A 20398-nucleotide genomic window follows, 5' to 3' on the forward strand; every position below is an offset into this window, starting at 1 on the left:
TGTAGTATTATAGGACATTTTGGATCCAAAATGACCTTGACATTGACCTTTGACACATGACACTGCACTTGAATTGCTTCAGTCACCTTATAAATCAACTCGGCACCCCAGAAAACCTATACTTTGATAGCAGAATCATCCAAATCGGACCATTATTTGCTTAGTTATGCCATTCACTATATACAATTTTATATCAGATAAAAGGGCCGAAAACAAGTAATCAGCTGTCATTTTGACATTGCTATCACATCATTTCATAAACTACAGACATGTAGCAATACAAAAATCACATTGTCCCTTTGTTCCTTTTTATGGCAACGATATCCGATAATGAGGCATCTGGCCTATGGACTAGCCTCGGAAACCCAGACGTTTTTATTTCCAGGGAGAAAACAAAAGTCTGGGTCCGAGTCCACTTCAATTCGGCATAGAGTAGCGCAAACATCACTCACTCTCTGCTGATTTCTGATCGTCTGCACCTTTGTTAAATTGACACACACACGCACACATATACACACACACACGCCTCTCTGTCGCTCTAATTAATTAGTATCATGTCTAGCAGCTGCGCATAGTTTCTGCCGGCGGATCCTGCCGGGAGCTGCCTATGCCATAAAAAGCATAGGTGAGTTCCAGGCTACCTATGGACTAACTGGGACAAGCTTCAAGTGCAATTGATAGCCACGCCCTGAAAAAAGACGTGACTGTCGAAACCGGTCGGCGTTTGGTGGCTTTTAATAGTTTTTTAAATGTATAGCCCTGTTTAGCAATAAAGGCTTTTAAAATGACTCCTTTGCGAGAGTGTGCTTGAAGCGTGTCCCGGTGGGACGGACTGGAGTCGTCTTCACACATTGTTTTGATATCTCAGCAGCACTCGGCTTGCCTCTATTCTATGACTATTTGTATGTGTTTGATGTATTACCATGTTTTGTTCTTGCTTACTGTAAATCACTCTGGATTAATCCATTCTGGACGGGAACCCCTTTTGGTGTTTTAAGCATTATGTTATACTTTATGCTATTGAAAAATCGTGAAAATGTGGCACAAATCTTTGAATATATATTCTTTCACAGCGAACGTTTTTAACTCAAATCTTTGCTTCTGGGGTGAGCCTGGAACAACATATTTTCAGATGGGGGTCCGCGGCAAAATACAGATAATTCCGGGGGTCTGCTTGCTATGGAAAGGTTGAGAACCACTTAACCTATTGGCCTGAATATCAGACTTAAGTTTTTTTTCCAATGGAAATATCCTAAAAAACGGGGTCGTATTATAATCGGGGGCTAGACTATTTGACATTCAATGTTCTTTTTCACAAATGAGTCTTGAAAAATGGGGGTCGTCTTATATTCGGGACAATACGGGTATATAGAAACATGTTTTTTTCAGGAGTTAGAAGGCCTTAGGTCTATATGTATTAAGACAAGAGCGTCTGCTAAATGCCTAAAGGCCTATTCATAGTCTGGATTTTCGGTGGTGAGCTGACCACCGGAGCTGAAATAACGTTGAGTGGTGGTGAGTAAAAACAGAGAGAAGGGCTGGAGCGGTGGCGGTGGTTTGCTCTTCACCGCGGCTCGTGACGTCATGTTGTAGTTTGGTGGTCACTTAACCACCGAAAATCCAGACTATTTATGAGCCTTAAATTGTAAAGTTAATTTGTGTATGTCTGTGTCTCTGTTCCAGATGAGTTCGGGTATAGGGAGTTACGCCACCCTGTCTCCCAAGCGCCTGGCCTCCCACCACAATGACCAGTACAAGATCTCCCACGAACTGTACGCCACCTCATCGCTGCAGCGGCCTGGCAGCCTGGCAGGTATGACACACACATGCGCGCACGGGCGCACATGCACACACACGCACACGCGCACACACGCACGCACAAATCGTCTCTTCCGGGGGTCCTTGGCCCTAAACCATTTCAGATGGGGGGTCCGTGGCCAATTACACATCGATGTGGGGGTCCTTTCACATGATAATGGTTTGAGATCTACTCCTGTAGATTATTATGGAGGATTACTGATAACGCTGCTACATGATTCATCAGCCTGCTGTGTGCATGTGTGTCAGAAGCAGAATCAACCTTATTGTCACTAATTTACAGGTGCAAAGCAGTGGGCTACATTTGTGTGTGTGTGTGTGTGTGTGTGTGTGTGTGTGTGTGTGTGTGTGTGTGTGTGTGTGTGTGTGTGTGTGTGTGTGTGTGTGTGTGTGTGTGTGTGTGTGTGTGTGTGTGTGTGTGTGTGTGTGTGTGTGTGTGTGTGTGTGTGTGTGTGTGTGTGTGTGTGTGTGTGTGTGTGACGGTGTTGTATTTGAACTCAGTAAAACTTTCATATTGACGGTGTTGTATTTGAACTCAGTAAACCGTTCATATTGACGGTGTTGTATTTGAACTGAGTAAAACTGTCATATTGACGGTGTTGTATTTGAACTCAGTAAAACTGTCATATTGACTGTGTTGTATTTGAACTCAGTAAAATTTTCATATTGACAGTGCTGTTTTTTAACTCAGTAAAACTTTCATATTGACAGTGCTGTTTTTGAACTCAGTAAAACTGTCATATTGACGGTGTTGTATTTGAACTCAGTAAAACTTTCATATTGACAGTGCTGTTTTTTAACTCAGTAAAACTTTCATATTGACAGTGTTGTATTTGAACTCAGTAAAACTGTCATATTGACGGTGTTGTATTTGAACTCAGTAAAACGTTCATATTGACGGTGCTGTTTTTGAACTCAGTAAAACTTTCATATTGACAGTGCTGTTTTTGAACTCAGTAAAACGTTCATATTGACAGTGCTGTTTTTGAACTCAGTAAAACTTTCATATTGACAGTGCTGTTTTTGAACTCAGTAAAACGTTCATATTGACGGTGCTGTTTTTGAACTCAGTAAAACTTTCATATTGACAGTGCTGTTTTTGAACTCAGTAAAACGTTCATATTGACAGTGCTGTTTTTGAACTCAGTAAAACTTTCATATTGACAGTGCTGTTTTTGAACTCAGTAATACTTCAGGAATCAGATTATCTGTTGACATGATTTACACAATGTCTGGCTCTCCACTGGAGGTTAAACAATATACAATTTAGGCATTTAGCAGACGCAAATCCAGAGTGACACATGGAACAACACAATTAAACAAATTAATACAATAGTCATCAAGAATCATACGTGAGCTAAGAGTGTAAAGAACCCAAACACGTTTTTCACTGAACTATTATACATTCTGGGTGAACAGACATTGTTATTGTGGTCATAATGTGAAACATACCTGTTTTAAGTCGATATCCCTTTATTTTGTGATTTGAGCCAAATACTTTTATTTTGAAAGGAGTTTGCATGACAACGCAGAGAGAAAGTATGACATAATAACATGCGCGACACAGAGAATAAGTATTACACAATCAGACAGAGAAGGCGCGGGTTTTGCTGCTGGCAGAAAAGCTAACCGCGCGTTTTATTGTTTGTCTTTTGAGATGGTCATTATAGTTTTAGCACCCCCCCAAGAGGCATAAGGCACATGGACTGTGTTTGCTACATGCAATAGGCTACAACACATTTTTGGAGCTAAAGGACTATTGATAAAGTGCATTGTTGATTTGTTTACAGCCTGTTCAGTTTTGGTAGCATATATGGAAGGACGGTACATGAAAGAAACGTATTTCTGCAGAAAAGGCACATAAGGATAATGCATTAAATCAGAGTTTGGTTTCCTACTCTTTCTGTAAAGTGTTGAAATTGAAAGGTCAGAATTGAACATGCAAAGGAAGGTATTTGTTAACACTGCATTTCATTCATTTTAGATAAAACAGGTCTTTATTTCAAGTCATTATATTTACACTTAAAAAGGTTAAAAGAAGCAACCGCAACTGCGAGCCAATGGAGGGAGCGGAGAAGGGGGGATACATGTGATAATTTTGGCTGGTTGAAGACAAAGCGAGCTGCAGCATTTTGGATCGTTTGGAGAGGCTTGTGTGCATGCCGGTAGGCCAGTAAGGAGAGAGTTACATAGTTAAACAAAACTGCTTTATTTTCTACGTGAAATATACGTAGGAGGCATCTGCTTGGAGGCCACGTCATGTTGTAGGAGACCAGTGGTTCTCTATGTCTAGGATCCCCAAATTGATGTAAGTGTTTGACCGCAGAGTCAGGGACCCCCTTACAAAATGTGTGTTGCAAAACATGTTTCAAAAACAAATATTTTGTATATAACAGTAAATGGTTAAGAATTCAAGTATGGCCTCATGACGAAGAGGCTCTTTCTCTGCTCCTCCCTGCTATTGCTGTAGCATCATGGAGCATAATTTTGGTTATGCTTCCATCTCAGGGTTGGGCAACTGGCGGCCCGGGGGCCACATGCGGCCCCCACCTTCACTTAATGTGGCCCTCAGGTTAATATTAATGTCAGAATACTGATATATTGGTTTCAGCTGTTACAATTCCACAACATGCAAACATGACCCACTTTAATTACTTCAGTCTAAATTAGTAGCTCATTGCTCAACACAAATACTTGTGTATAACACAAATATTAGTAAATGGTACATTTTCAGGATTTCAATTCAAAAATAGCAAAAAATAATTCAAGATTTCAATTAGTATATAGCAAAAATAAATAGCCAATCTATAAGCTCAAAACGCGTCGCAGCGCGACACGTTTTGAGCTTATAGATTGGCTATTTATGCTACGACAGTAGCCTAATATATGGCCCTCTAGGGAGTGAGTGTGGAAATATAGTTGCCCTCTCCATCGTCAAAGTTGCCCACCCCTGAAGTGTTTCATTTCTGTCTGCTGAAGGAGAGGCAGTATAGTAATGGGCCCTCCACAACAAGAACTCTAACTATAAATATATAGGAAAAAATCAAGTCAAGTGGATGGCAGAGTCCACACCACCACCTATAGAACAATGACAGTTGTGAACAATATACAGTAGCTACAAGTAAGACGCGTAAACGCGGGAAGCGAACAAAGCTGGTGTGGCAGTCTGACACACACACACACACACACACACACACACACACACACACACACACACACACACACACACACACACACACACACACACACACACACACACACACACACACACAGACCTCTGTATCGTTTCAATTTCAGTTGCCCTCTGGTGGCGGGCGGGTGGTGTTACAGCGTGACACACAGACAGACAGACACACAGACAGACAGACAGTTTTGGCCAGCTTCTATAGTTAGTGCTCACTTCGTTCACAATCACTTCGTTCGCAATAATTTTAGTGCTAGAACTAAACAGTCAGCTGATGAAGGAGAGCTGAACCAGAAGGCAAAGCTCTCGATAAACCGGTAAATCTTTGTTCCTATACTCTCACCTATATTATGGTATAATGAAGCGTGTGGGTCATGACCGAAAGAATATGGAATCTGCGTCTTGCAATACATTTTTTAAGACCCTATCCTGGTGATGGACACTTTGCAGCTGTCTCCCTATAGGGAGGTCCTCTGGGCAGGTCCCACTGGGAGGACCACCCCCCTGGCAGACCGAGGACCGCATGGGGAGATAATATCTCCACGCCAGCCTTTAAATCCCTCGGGATCCCCCAGGATAAGGTGGCTAATGTGGAATCTGGAACTATCTTCTGGAATTCCCAAACGGTGGAATATAAACTCCCCATTTCAGTCGGAACTGCAAACGCAGTCCCTGCAGTTTCCTAATCCGAAGACTCACCTCTTACTCTCCACCTCACCCACTATAGCATTTAACTCTCCCTGTACCCCTTCTTGCCAAATTCTCATTCGATTGGTGCTAGCGACTGACCAAGACATGCATGGCTACTATGCAGAAATATCTTGGACACTTATTCCCATGCCTTTTGCTTCTTAGTTCTTGTCTCCCTTTTGTCTTGAGCGCAAAGGTTAAGGATGTGATTTAGAATGTTTTGTCATTTAGACAGATGCTAGGTTCATTGTGTAGCCTACCTGGTGTCTTATAGTCACTACATTGTTCTCTCTGCCTACATGATATGATTCCCTTGCTTATTGCAAGTCACTCTGGCTGTCTGTTAAATGTAAACTCACAACATGTGAGTATAGTGCTATTTTCACTATATCTATATTTATAGCTCTAATCAAGCCCCGAATATCACAATATCAATATCAGCTATGCACATACTGTACATAGCATCAGATATGCGTTCGCGTGTGTGCGACCGTGCACGTGAGGATTTCGGCCGGTTTTAGGTAGAGGACATCGGCCGTTAGCCAAACATGATAAATGTTGCTACCGTACATAACTTTAAACAAACCCCCCGATTATAAGGAATAAAACAATTATGTCAATACCGTCAACGGTAGTGGGGGATTAATTCATTCACTACGTCAATACCATCAAGGGCAATAAGAGGGTCAAATAAATACAGTATATAAGTACTACCTCTTAGTGATGGACAGCACTGACAGCTACGCATAATTATACAGTACACGTTTCTACTATGTTCTATACTATAGTCAGGTCATTAGCACCTGCAGTACAGTACAAAATGTACTGTACGTTCGTCACTAGGTTGTTACTTCTTGTTCCAAGGGCGTTTCAACGGGGGGTGAACACATTAGATCAGATGTGTATGCTTCAGGGTGTGCTGTATAAAGCTGGTCAGCACTACAGTAGCACCATGGGCCCTTACTGCTGATCCAGCCCTTTACAAGTCTCATATAGCTGTTACACCGTGAAATCCAGGAGTGTCAGCTGTACTGTGATGCATATTATAGTCCAGCAGCGGGGGTTGTGGAGTGGGAAATTTGCTATATCAAATCAAATCAAACTTTATTTCTAGAGCACATTTACAAAGACCAGGAGGTCAACCAAAGTGCTGTACACGATCATGAGGCAAAACATACAATAACACAAATTGTAGCATAGTAAAACAACATCCAAGCAACACAAATAGTACACAGGTAATTAGGTCAAACATTGAAAGCCAGAGAGAAGAGATGGGTTTTAAAGGTATATTCAGTGATTTCACTTAATCCAAAAATGAGTACCACAGACGAAAAACAGTCTAAGTCCAAATTTCATTCTGACCCCTCCACGAAAAGGCCTCGTTGTCCTGAACCCTTATCTATCATTTATATATTATGGATCAATAGCGTGGACTTAGACTGTTATTCGTCTGTGGTACTTATTTTTTCTTATTTTTTGGATAATCCTCCCTACTGTGCTGACCAGATAAGGAGTTCCCCCCTGTCCCCAGTGAGCCCCTGGGGTAAAAAAAACCGGCCACTGAAAAGGCACGGTCACCTATATAGTTGTTGAGTGGTGCAACCAGTCCCTATGTCCCCAACCTATGTCCCTATGTCTAAACCTATGTCCCTATGTCACTATGTTTACCAGTGAGTGAGTGAGTACCAGTAGGGGCAAAAGTGGCGCTGTTTTGCTATAAACAAAGAGAGAGAGAGATAGTGTTGCACTGTTGCCTGCTAATTACAGAGAGAGAGAGGGGGGGGGGGGGGGGAGAGGGAGAGGGAGAGGGAGGGAGAGAGAGGGGGAGAGGGAGGGGGAGAGGGAGGGGGAGAGAGAGGGAGAAGTGTCTGCTAAATGCTAATTCCCCCACACAGTAACTCTGTCATTTCTCGACCGTTTTGGACGTGAGGCGGCTCGCCGGAACCAGGCTGGCACCCTGGGCACGTTCCCGTGGGTCTGGAGGTTACCGGGGACCCACCGGGGACCCCCACACGGAGTTGCACCACTCAGTTCACACAGGTGTGTTCTTTTTGTATTGGCCTAAAATATTGTCTATGTCTAAGTCCATGAATCCACCTGGGGTTTATATGTGACAATACCATTAACATCCTATATATAAGGGAAACATGTATGTTGGAATGGATTCAGAGTCATAAACCCCCCCCCCAGTTTGACATGTCACATGCTACATAAAGGCTAAAAGCATAATGACATTTTGAAAATCTTGCTTTATATAGGATGTTAATGGTATGGTCAAAATCTCAATACAGACACCCAGTCAGCAAGGGGGATTTATAGACGATATTTTAGGCCAATAAAAACAACTATATACCACATTTACCACTTTAAACCACATTTACCACTTTAAACAAAAAAAGCCTGTTGGCTGTTTACTATTATGAACCTGAGTGTTAACTTGAAGTCCGGGGACTGCCGTGGGGTCCTCGAGGGAGTTCATCGGGGGGTCATCGGCTAACTTACTGGTAACTCAGGGGACACGGTACTCGACTTTTCTTTTCTTCTCTTTGCTCTATGCCTCGTACACCACTCGCGGATTACACCAGTGCCGCCCGCGTATTACTGAGACACACACTGACTGTTTGCACCTCGATCCATGTCCTAGCACCTTGACTAATGTCCTTAAGTTATATCCACCACTGAAATGGGAAAGCGTCTGTTTAGATTTGCAGGAGCAGTGAGCTGGATCTGGCTAGGCCTGAATATAAAGAACATCTCCTTTTTAAGACGGGGTAGAAGAAGGGTCAAAGCATGGCTTTGAGGAAATGTTGCAGAATAGTATCATGTTTAAAGGACCACTTCACCACTTTTCAACCTATCTTCATAATAAGTCCTCACTAATAATCCTGATGAAATGGCACCATTTTTTTCCTACTCAGTCTGTGTCTCATAGGAGGGCTGTGGGCAGTTCAGAAACCCGTCCTCCAGTGACATCATCATTATAGGCAGATTTTTTTTAAACATTTTTTTTACAAAAATGTTTAGATTTTTATCATCGTGAGAACGATGGCTTCCATTTTCGCATTGCAACTTCTCAGGACTATAAAGCCTGCAGTTTCTATTAGCTTGGATTCCCCATCGATGATGTCACTGGAGGACGGTTTCTGAACTGCCCACACCCACAGCCCTCCTATGAGACACAGACCGAGTAGAAAAAAATGGTGCCATTTTATCATGATTATTAGCGAGGGCCTATTATATGAAGATAGGTTGAAAAGTGGTGAAGTGGTCCTTTAACAATATTAGCAATGAGATCACATGTGTTTATGATGTAGGCAGTGTATAGCTCTTGGTTGTGTTATTTATTGATTTAATGTTTGCCTGTAAGTATTTTGTAAGACTTTACTTATTGTACTTATTGTTGTCCTTGATGCTTCTTAGATGAACATGATGTAACTTGTTTTCCTTGCTTCAAATCAAATTAAATCAAATCAAATCAAATCAAATCAAATCAAATCAAGTGGTCAGTGTCTTGCTCAAGGACACTACCCATGGGGGGGGAGCCTGTGTTCGAACCGGGAACCTTCCGTATCTCCCAATCGGCCACTCTACCTCCTGAGCCACCCACCGCCACTCCACTTCTGCCATGAGCGCCATTTTGCACCATCGTGCACCATTTTGCACCATCGTGCACCATTTTGCTCCAGGCGGAGATGTTACTCCACTCAAGAGTAAAATTAACTGTCAGGATTTGATGGTGCAACCTACACGTAATCATCAGTAATTCATTAATTGCTGTATGTATCTTCAAAATGAGATAGATTTATGTCGTCCACAAGTGAGCTGAGTAACTTCGGAGTGCCAAATACATATTCATTTGCGTCTCGACTCGAAAAAGAACGTCTGAGAACCACTGCTCTGTATGAGGCGCGGCACTCAGACAGGCAAAGAGGAACATTCAGTTACAGTATAATTGCGTTCGCCCTCGCCAGGTGACTCACTTCTTTAACCCATTCTGACCTGAGATCAGATTCTAAAAATGTCTTCTACATCCTGACAGTTTTCTGAAAAAGCAATGTTTCTATGTCAGTCGTTCTTCGATTTAAAAAAAATAGCAGACCTACAAGCTCGTAGCGCGCCACTCGGTGGCGCGCTATGAGCTTGTAGATCTGCTATTTTTCAATAGCTAAATTATAACACAATGTTTAAATCACCAAAAGGGGTTCCCGCCCAAAATGGGTTAAACGTTGAATTAGAGACGAATGATTCATGGTCTTCCTGTATATAAGAATAAAGACGTGTCAGTCTGGTGCAGGTCCTCTGCAGCGCCTCGAGGTGTGTCTCTATCCTTCACTGTCGAGGAGAAACCTTGTATCTCCATATATGTCTACATTATGTGTGTTTCGTTGTCTTCGTGACGCCCTGCTTTGCTCTTATCATACGAGCGTTGCACACCAACGTATAGTGAAAATAGCCCATCTACAAGCTCACGACGTAGATTGTGATACCATTAACCCATTCAGACTTAAAAAAATACAAAAAAATGTCTTCTAAATAATAATAATAATAATAATAATTTTCGGAAAGATTTGAGGCACATTTTAACGATTTTTCTAAAATAGCAGATCTACAAGCTCATAGCGCGCCACCGAGTGGCGTGCTATGAGCTTGTAGATCTGCTATTTTTCAATAGCTAAATTATAACATAATGTATGTAACCACCAAAAAGGGATTCCCGCTCAAAATGGGTTAAAAAGGTTTTGGACATTCATAATTTACAATTGAGGCACTTAGCAGATGCTCCTAATCCAGAGCGATTTACATTAACACAATGAGCGCTGGGATTTCTTTCAAAATAGCAGCTCGAGGATGCCACGCAGATATGACAGCTTTTACTCTGAAAGCCCCCCCCCTTCTGTTCCGTACAAAAACCGCGAGGCATAATGTTGCTTGCTTACCTCGCTATGATTACGATAAAGTCGCTGGATAATCCCTCGCGTTCATATTTTGAACGAGAGGCTTGTTGAAGTCAGAAAAGAAAGAGCTTAGTATATCCATCTGGTCAAAACCACGGAGAGCTCCCTAGATTAGGAGATACGAGGCATTCTTTCTGAGCCGTAAACAGGGAAGTGAACGGCAACGCGCAGGCACGAACAGCAAGGAGTAGGTGCAGAAGGAGAGGCCAAAACCCCCCAAAAAAAAAAAAAAAAACTGAATATTTTTCTCATTTGATATCCATGAAAATGCGCTAGGACGTGTGTACACGTCCTCGCAATCCATCGGTTGGATTAGCTAGGACGACTCCACACGTCCTACAGTCTAAATGGGTTAAGCAAGAACAGCACGTGGTAATACATCAACTACGTAGAACATATAAGGTTTCCACCCGACATGGACTAAAGCTACAGTACTTTGAGATCCTCTATACAGCCAACAAAACCCATTCAAAGCACGCTGTGGTCAGAAGTTCACGGTCCATGGTCTGTTTGGAAGCAAATAGTGCTTTATTGGAAATGTTTCTGAAAATCATGCATTGAATATTTTTTTAAAACAGCCATTCACACTGAGACGGACTGAGTCCGTTTCAATTCAATTCAATAATTGATTTGCCATGTCAACAAGTTGATAGGAATTTGTCTTGGTTCATACTCAACATATACAGACAACCATAGATACAAAAACATTCATTCGAACCGTTTCCGAATACGGTTGCCTGGTCCCCGCTGGCCATGATTCACATTGCCAGAGATTCAACTCTGAAACATTGTCTCCAATAAATCCAGACACACTGCATTGCATTGCCTCTTTGGCTCTTTGCCGTTATACTACTTCACTGTCAGCCTGCCTGCTATTCACTGTGTCAGTCAGTTCTGTGCTCCAGTGTCGTGTTTGATTAGTTTGCTATGGATTCTACTTTAGCATCATTTTTATTTTGTTTAGCTCGGCCCGAGACTATATGCCAAGCAAAGCCCAAGAGCCACATGTAGTCCGCAGAATAAGATCAGCGTGTACTGCGCGTATACGCAGATTCAACAGGAGACGGGCGGTGTTGAGAAATGCGCTGGTGTTACGCGTCGTGCAGCGTCTGTGTGTTTTTTTTGTTGACGCTTGGCTCGTCGACTAGAGATTATGTCACGTTCTAAAAAAAAACAGTCCACTTACTTCTTTAGGTACGCATGCATTCAAATTGGAACGATCCGTATCTGAATACACTTCGACGGTCCAGAGACCCGCCCCCCACGCGGTCCCGGGGACAGTTGGGCGATCCGCTCCCGGGAACGGTACGCCTCATTCACACTGTGGCACTGTGGGGCGGCTGTGGCTCAGGAGGTAGAGCAGGTCGTCCAATGATCCCTGGGTCGGCGGTTCGAATCCCGGCTCCTCCTGTCCACATGTCGAAGTGTCCTTGGGCAAGACACTGAACCCTACATTGCCTCCAATGAGTCGGTCGGTGTGAGCTCGCCACCATTGGTGTGTGAATGTGGGAAGTGAGGACGCGTTTGCCGCTTCACCTCCCAATGTATGAATGAATGAACCATTGTAAAGCGCTTTGAGCACTTGGAAAAGTGCTATAAAAATGCAATTCATTATTAACATCTGCCAAGTGGTCCCGAGTGCGCACTAGGGAACCATAGTGTGAATCGCCCCCCCGTAGACAACTGGGTACTTGGTGCGTCTTGGAAAGTCTGGTCACTCTGGTGACGCGAGGTTAGGTGCATCTTCTCTTGAATCTAGTGTGCACCGTTCCGTATGCATGACACCACTGCATACGAGTGCATGTGTTTGGTCCGACTAGTCATTAGTCCGATACACGACAACCCACCTCAAACCCTAACCTAACCATAACCACAAGCACGGGAGCAGGTGCTAGTCCGAGGTGCGGACGCATGTCCAACCAATGCTCCGTCGGACCATATATGCCTCCCACTGCATACAAGGTTTCCACCCCGACCGTGACAATCTATTTCTTTCAATCTAGAGATGATGAGATATGGTGAGAACGTTGGAACACACTGTATCTTTTCGTCTGGCGACAGAACCATCATTTGAAAGTTCAACTGTGAGTTGAACTGGGTTTGTCATTCATTTCTGGATTATTATAGGAAATGTTCGACCTTCACAATAGTCCTCCGGTGTGACTATACGTGTGCAATGACTCACAGTCGTGGAGTACTCAAATGTTTTACTTGAAAGTATCAATACTGCAATATAGAACTTTAATTATTTTTTTTATTTTTAATTTAAGTACAATTTTGAAGTGTTTGACACTTGAAGAAACAGCCAAGAACAGAGTGAAGTTGTCAAGCTAAAGAAAGAGGACATGATGAATGGAGGAGAGAAACGAGCTGTCAGGAAATCCCCAGTGTACAGACCAGGCCCTCCATTTATCACTTGTACTCTGACTCTGACTGGCTATTGACAGCTGGAACCATCCGAACTCTCTGCGTGCGTGCGTGCGTGCGTGCGTGCGTGCGTGCGTGCGTGCGTGCGTGCGTTGCGTTGCGTGCTCTACCCGTGCACATATCCATCTCTCTCTCTGCGTGAATTTAACTGTGTGAAAATTGATCCAAATGGGGAACATTTCTTACACTTCCATTTAAATGAACACTCCTGAGTGTGAACTTCAAAGGAAGGAGGACGCCTCCTCATGTCTTATTCATGGAGGCAGGTAATCGACTACAGCACAGTACTGTAGGGGCTTTTTATCTTTTTTTGACGTTGGAATACATTTTGTTATTCTGCATTGTTTAATGCGTTTGCTTTTTAGTATCAACAGGATGTCAACAGTGGAACGGAAGCAACAAGGGACCAGAATTGTTTTGTGTTTTTCCCTTTACTTTACTTTACTTTGTACTTTCTGACTGAATTAAACGTTGGAACATTCTCTCTCTCTCTCTCTCTCTCTCTCTCTCTCTCTCTCTCTCTCTCTCTCTCTCACTCACACTCACACTCACACTCACACTCACACTCACACTCACACTCACACACACACACACACAGAGAGAGACGTCTAGACTTTTTCAGAGCGGTTATAGCCCAGTTTTAGACAGACGTATAGCCGACTATTGCTCAGTGGGCTGTTCCAAAGGCATTCAGTGCACTTATTATTTATAAGACCCACAGACAAACCTCAAACCAGTGGTTCACAAACTTTGTCAGGTCGAGACCCATAAGTGAGATTAGACGTTTGCCCTGTGACCCAAACTGAGAGATTAGCAGATTAGCATATCTGCAAAACGCACAGCGCGTCGTTGCGAGCTATCTTGTAGATCGGCTATTTTGTATTTAATGATAATTAATGGGAATTCTTAGATTTGTTTTTGTTTTGAGATTAAATGTTAAAAATGTTTAATTGAGTCATGACCCATAAGAATTGGTCCAAGACCCACTGTTTGAGAAACACTGAACCACTTTCACAGTTAGATAATAAGATCAAATGCACATAAAGTGCGCAAAGATCCGAACGAACGCCGTCTATACGTACTGTATACAATACGCTCATATTGCAAGTGCAGACGGTGTGCGGGTCTTTGTGCACTGTATGTGCATTTTCTCTGAATACATTGAGCCCTGCCTACGCACCTGTCTCAGAGCCTATCAGGTGTGCATAAGACTTTCTTGCCTACAGTTAGATAATGAAAAAAAGTGTCACATATATCAAAAATAAAAATGCAGATAATATCCAAGCTGGTAGCTTTTGGCTGACACCAATTGTATGACGAAGTAGCCCTTTTTCGTCATTTATGAAGATATATGAAACAGACATGATATGAAGTAAATATGAAATAAATGATGGAGATACGAGGTTTCTCTGACAGACAGAGCCAACGCATTGCAGAGGCCACCTGGCCTGCTAATCAGGGAATACCTCCTCTGCTGGCGACGATGACAGTGTGCGGGGAAACCCCACGATTGTACCGCGACCCTCCACGGGCCCCCCTCCCCCGTCAACAATCGCGCTCAAGGCAGGAGGGTAATGAGGCGGAGCGCTGCTTATCGCTTTCCCCGCACGCCACAAGACCAAATCCAGGCTTAGTCATCATGCCTGTGGTGATGGAAAAAATGCTTAGATTGTATTTCTGTCTTACACTTGAAGTGCAATTTACAATTTAGGCATTTAGCAGACGCTCTTTATCCAGAGCGACTTACAGTAAGCAAGAACAGCACATGGTAATACATCAAATACATCAAATATTGTCATCAAGGATTCAAGAATCATACACAAGCTAAGAACCTAATATCCGTCTAACATGCGGAATATCTATATACAATGAAACTGCCCACAGTGCTGTCCACATAAAATGCTATCTAAATTACATAATTTGGGCCTTTGAATGTGCCTGTAATGTGGTCGAGGCCAGGGCAAGTGCTACGGCAAGTGTTACGGGCTAAGATGGAGTCTGAAGAGGTGGGTTTTCAGACTACGGCGGAAGAGTCTGCAGTTCTGATTGCAATGAGAAATGCGTTCCATAGTTTTGGAGCCAGAAGGGAGAAGAGTTTGGGACGTGTGTGGAGCGTTGTCCCGTCGTTTTTACTGACTGTTCTTCCCCGCCTCCCAGCGTTGGCTGATCTGAGCGGGCGGGAGGGTTTGTATAGGGTCAGATCAGACTTTGAAGATATATGGTTCATCCATAATGGGGGTTCACCCATTTTCAGGCTATCACCTCACCTCACCTATCCCGTAACCCTGGAGGGTCGTTGGGGCACCACAGACGATCTGTTGACCAGCTCTCTCCATCCCTCTCTGTCCTCGGCAGCTCTCATTGCCCCGCTGAGTTTCAAGTGTGTCCATTCTCCGATGTTATCTTCCCATCTTTTCTTTTGTCTCCCTCTTCTCCTGCCACCTCGTATACGGTGCCTTGCAGGATGGTCTTTGCAAGGCCTGAGGATCTGGTGATGTGTCCGTACCACCTCAGTTTACGCTTTATGACAGTGGTCAGAAGGTCATCATGTGGGCCGATGGCTTGGCTGATCTTTTGCCGTACTTCCTCGTTTGTGACATGTTGGATATATAGGGGATACCCAGGCTATATCTTCATATACATGTTCCTCACCGATGCCCACTGCGAACCGTCACTTGCCAAAATGTTACGACTTTTTTAGAGCGCAAATTGTATTCATCATTTCCGTCCACTCATTCCGTGTCTTATAGAATAGCCTCGGAGACTGCAGGCGTTTTTTGGTATCACACCCGTGTGAAGTGAGGGGCTCTATCGAGGAAGGAATTCGGTATAAAGTCTAACTCATGTTGCTATGATTAGGTGATGTAATCTAACCAATAAGTGCAGAGGGGCGTCGCTCCACATTTGGTGACGTCAGCATCAGGGGGCGGCCTTAGGAATCCCTCCCAATGCCACACATTTTAACCAGGTTATTAACAGGAAATAGGTGTAACTTAACATCGTGGGAGAGCAAGGCAACAAGTGAGCGAGAGAGAGAGAGAGGGCCAAGGGTGGTGGGGGTGTTTGACTGACGCCTAGCGGTCAGTCGGAGCTTGGAGGCCCCCCTGAGGGTGGAGGCCCGTTTCAATTGAAACTGGTGAAACATAGCTAAGGCCATGGTCAGCATTCTCTGTTGTGTCCAAACTGTGCTACGATCTACTACAAATACTAGTAACATTGAGTGACTGCAGTTTTTTCCAGCAGCGAAATGTCCCTTTTGAATCTCTGAGCTGCAACCGCAAGGATGCACAGGGCACCATGACCCGCAATCGTCATGATTATAGACACACAACTACTGCCATTACCCGATGAATAAAGATAAATGCCTGTTTATGGTATCGTATAAGGTCAGCCTACAGTAATTACTCGTCTAAAAGTCACGCACTTACGCTGATATATTCAGAGAAAAGCTTGTGTGAAAACAAATCCACCCCTGATTATGCTCACACTCAACACTTAACACAGTGCGTGTCATATCATGTGCAATGCTATGATATTGGTGTGTGTGTGTGTTGGAACCCTCATGCATCACCGTATTTCAACTTGTTTTGTTTCCATGAATTAATAATACAGTACAAATTAGCAAGCATAGCCAATCTACAATCTCAGGGCAACGCTCAAAATGTGTTGTGATATCTGACACGTTGGGACCTTGTAGATTTATATTACCAGTGGTTTGAGACACTATACTACTGACTCCACCCGCCCAGGAGGAGCCTCCCAATGGGAGGACATGATTCAATACTATACAATACTATGTATTACACAGCTTGGTTGAATGCTTGATTTTGATTGGTGTGTTATTTCTCGATAACAGACCGCTCCGCTCTATAACAGACTGTTGCTTATCAGAGGCAGACGGGGCGTTACTAAGGCTATAAGCATACTTACTTACTTACTTACGCCTATCGCCCAACCTTGGGCATAGGCCACGAACAAGAGCTCTCCAGGCATCCCGGTCCTGGGCCATTCTCTCCAGCTGTCCCCTCTAGCTGGAGGACCATCTTCTCCCAGGACCGTTGTTTCTGTTGATACTCTTGTTCGCGTTTCTGTAACATGTTTTCTTTTACGGGGTGGAGTAGTTAGCCCCACGCCCAACCCCCAACCTGGAGGGCCAGGTGCTGCTTTTCGTCGGGCCTCTCCCCTGAGACCTGCCCGGCTTGGTTGAACCTGCCGGGGGCATGACCCCCTGCCGGTATAGCCCTCAGAATCACAGAGGCACACAAGCCTCCCCACCACGACAAGGTAGCAACACACGGGAAGGGCTATAGGCATAGTCGTCGTAGTATTGAATTAGGCAGCCTTCGTCCTATTGAACCCATGTAACACGCTTGTGATTACTTCCCATGTCCTGGAAAGTAACTGTTTCGGACGTCGTTACAAGGTTTCCCTCCAACAGCGACGACAAAGGAGTAAAATATTAAAGGAAACCAGTACTTGAACTGGAATGCAATGTCCAGATACAATCTAAAGTATGTGTTTGTCGGTGCATATATAGGCCAGTATACTCGAAGCGTAGAGCTGTATGTGTAATAGCCCCTCGGCATGCAATATCCTCTCTAGACCTACAGTACAAGCCAGTGCAATCTGATGACACGATGTTAGCGTTGCTGCTACAGCCACTCTCTATTCCACTCTACGCTTATCTAGATCTCTGTTTAGCTCATACTTACATTTCGTAAGGGATACATTATCTGGGAGAAACAGACGTATAGATAGAGGCTATGAACATGCATGAAGTGAGTGGCAAATCGGGTTGTGTAATGCGATCAATTTATAATTTACAATTTAGGCATTTAGCAGACACTCTTAATCCAGAGCGATTTACATTAAGCAAGAACAAAAAAGCATGGGAATACATCACATAAAAAAGCATTTCTCATGAAACATGCTAAGCTAAGAACGTAACAGTGGAATATCTATATAATGAAACTATACATATAAACTATACATATATACTATACTATGCTATACATATGTACTATGATGTGCTATGACTACATACAATGCAATTATAGTGCTCTCTCTCAATCAGACTCAGGACTTTTCTGTCTGGATGTATAATGGGCTGTCAAGGCCAGAAAGTAGTTTTTGTCACACAATAGGCGTTCCTTCCCGCATATAACTTCCAGGTATGATGATGATGATGATCTATTGGGGGGGGGGGGGGGAATCACATCTTGTATGGGGGTCCATGGCACTTTATGATGAGGGTCCGCGGCCACATACATAATAATGTGGGGGTCCTTGACGTGAAAATGTTTGAGAACCACTGTAATGTATAGGTACTGTATACTTAGTCATGCATCTGTGCCGCACGCACACTGAACAAAAAACCCACCTATCTGCATTTGCCTCTCTCTCTCTCTCTCGTGCGTGCGTGCGTGCGTGCGTGCGTGCGTGCGGTGCGTGCGTGCGTGCGTGCGTGCGTGCTCAGAGGCGTGTTCAGGGCCGTGCCTCCCAGTTGTTCTGCTGTGTAAGAGGCAGGAGAACCACTGTCAACCATCTCTCATAAGGCCTGTATCAGTGGGACGGCTGCCAAGCATTTCATTATTTTGGAGCCAGCAAATGTGTTCCGTAGAGATAAAAATGCAGAATCTCTCTTCTCTCTCTCTCTCTCTCTCTATCTCCCTCTCGCTCTCTCTCTCTCTCTCGCTCTCTCTCTCTCTCTCTCTCTCTCATCTCCCTCTCGCTCTCTCTCTCTCTCTCTCTCGCTCTCTCTCTCTCTCTCTCTCTCTCTCTCTCTCTCTCTCTCTCTCTCTCTCTCTCTCTCTCTCTCTCTCTCTCTCGCTCTCATATCTCCATGATCTCCCTCGTTCCTTTTATAAACCCTGTCTGTCTCCTCTGTCTCTCTCATCTCCATCCATAACTGTCTCTCCTTAATTTTACCCCCCCCCCCCCCTCTCTCTCTCTCTCTCTCTCTCTCTCTCTCTCTCTCCATCTATTATGATCTCCCTCGTTCATTTTTATAAACCCTCTCTCTCTCTCTCTCTCTCTCTCTCTCTCTGAGTACTCTCATTGGCAGCTCTGTCAGCAGTGACGTGCAAGGTGTTTGGTACAAACGCAGCAGACAGAAACAGTGTGCTGTGTGCGTGTCTGTGTGTGTGTGTGTGTGTGTGTATCTTGTGACGCCTGATTGATTCATTGGGGAAATGGAAATTATTATTCTATTTCAAAATATGGAGCCGTCCGTATCGCCCTTATTCTTCGCCTATACTGGAAATGTCAGTCAGTCAGTCAGTCAGTTGGATATCTAAAACATAGCAGAGTGGTTCGATTTAACTTTAAAACAGCTTGCCATATAGCCAGCCAGCCAGCCAGTCAGCCAGCCAGCCAGTCAGTCAGTCAGTCAGTCAGGCAGTCTAGCCGTGTTCCCAGCCTCATTCTCATATCAGAGCAGTGTTGTTTCCGTCGACTAAAACTAAGACGAAAAATGTTCGTCGACTGCCTTTTTCCACTGACAAAATATATTGGAAACTAAATGAAAACTATGCTATGATGACTAAAACTAAGACTAAATATACTGACAATTGGTTGCATGCTGAAAATAGCCGATCTACAAGCACACAACGCGTCGCAGCATGATGCGTTGTGTGAAACCATTACGATGGCATCAGGGCCCGCCAAAATACATTTTAGTCGACTAAATCAACTGTAGATTTAGTCGGAAAAAAAATCTTATGACATTTAGTCGACTAGTAATAGACACTAATAACACTAAGACATTCCAGGTGACTAAAACTAAATAAACTATTCAAGAGACTATGGCTAAAACTAAAATCTAAATTTGCTGCCAAAAACAACACACAGTCTCAGAGGAGACAAGCCTGGTGACGCGGGCCGCGCGCCGCTTCATAGTCCTTGTTCCCCTCAAAATGAGACAAACTGCGATCTTTGAGACCTTATGAAAGTCTACACTTTGATCACGCTAAGACAGTAAATCCACCGCGCGCAACGACACATACAGTACCCCATGTTATATTTTCCATAGAGGAATTACTTCCGTGAAACAGGGGATGAGCGAGTGACGTCAGCACTTCGGCGCTCTATAGTCATCGACTACTAACAAAAAAATGACATTTCACTTGTTTAGACGCTGTGATTCTGCTACTAGTACTTTTAAAGCAGCGTCCTTCTACCACCACTGTTTGCTTGTAGAATTATGGAATTCAGAATACAGTAAGTGCCCTTCAAATGTGCACAGAGTGGAAAACACTGTTATCTAGGAATTAACCGCGTGAGTTATTTGTGTTTTCACTGGATGGGGTGGGCAGAAGAAAAAAAA

General features: G+C 43.7%; 1 protein-coding gene across 1 annotated transcript in view; it reads left to right on the top strand.

Annotated features, from left to right (window-relative positions):
- LOC306913334 (catenin delta-2-like) overlaps positions 1 to 20398 on the top strand; it is a gene marked incomplete at its 3' end in the record, with an annotated part of 786501 nt that overhangs the window by 404321 nt on the left and 361782 nt on the right. Inside the window, exon 10 of the mRNA XM_079489921.1 lies at positions 1684 to 1813. Coding sequence (XP_079346047.1) covers positions 1684 to 1813 — 130 coding nt within the window. The remainder of the gene's footprint in view (positions 1 to 1683; positions 1814 to 20398) is intronic.

The sequence above is a fragment of the Electrona antarctica genome, assembly GCF_951216825.1.
Source record: "Electrona antarctica genome assembly, chromosome: 20".
In the NCBI taxonomy this organism is placed as follows: Eukaryota; Metazoa; Chordata; class Actinopteri; order Myctophiformes; family Myctophidae; genus Electrona; species Electrona antarctica.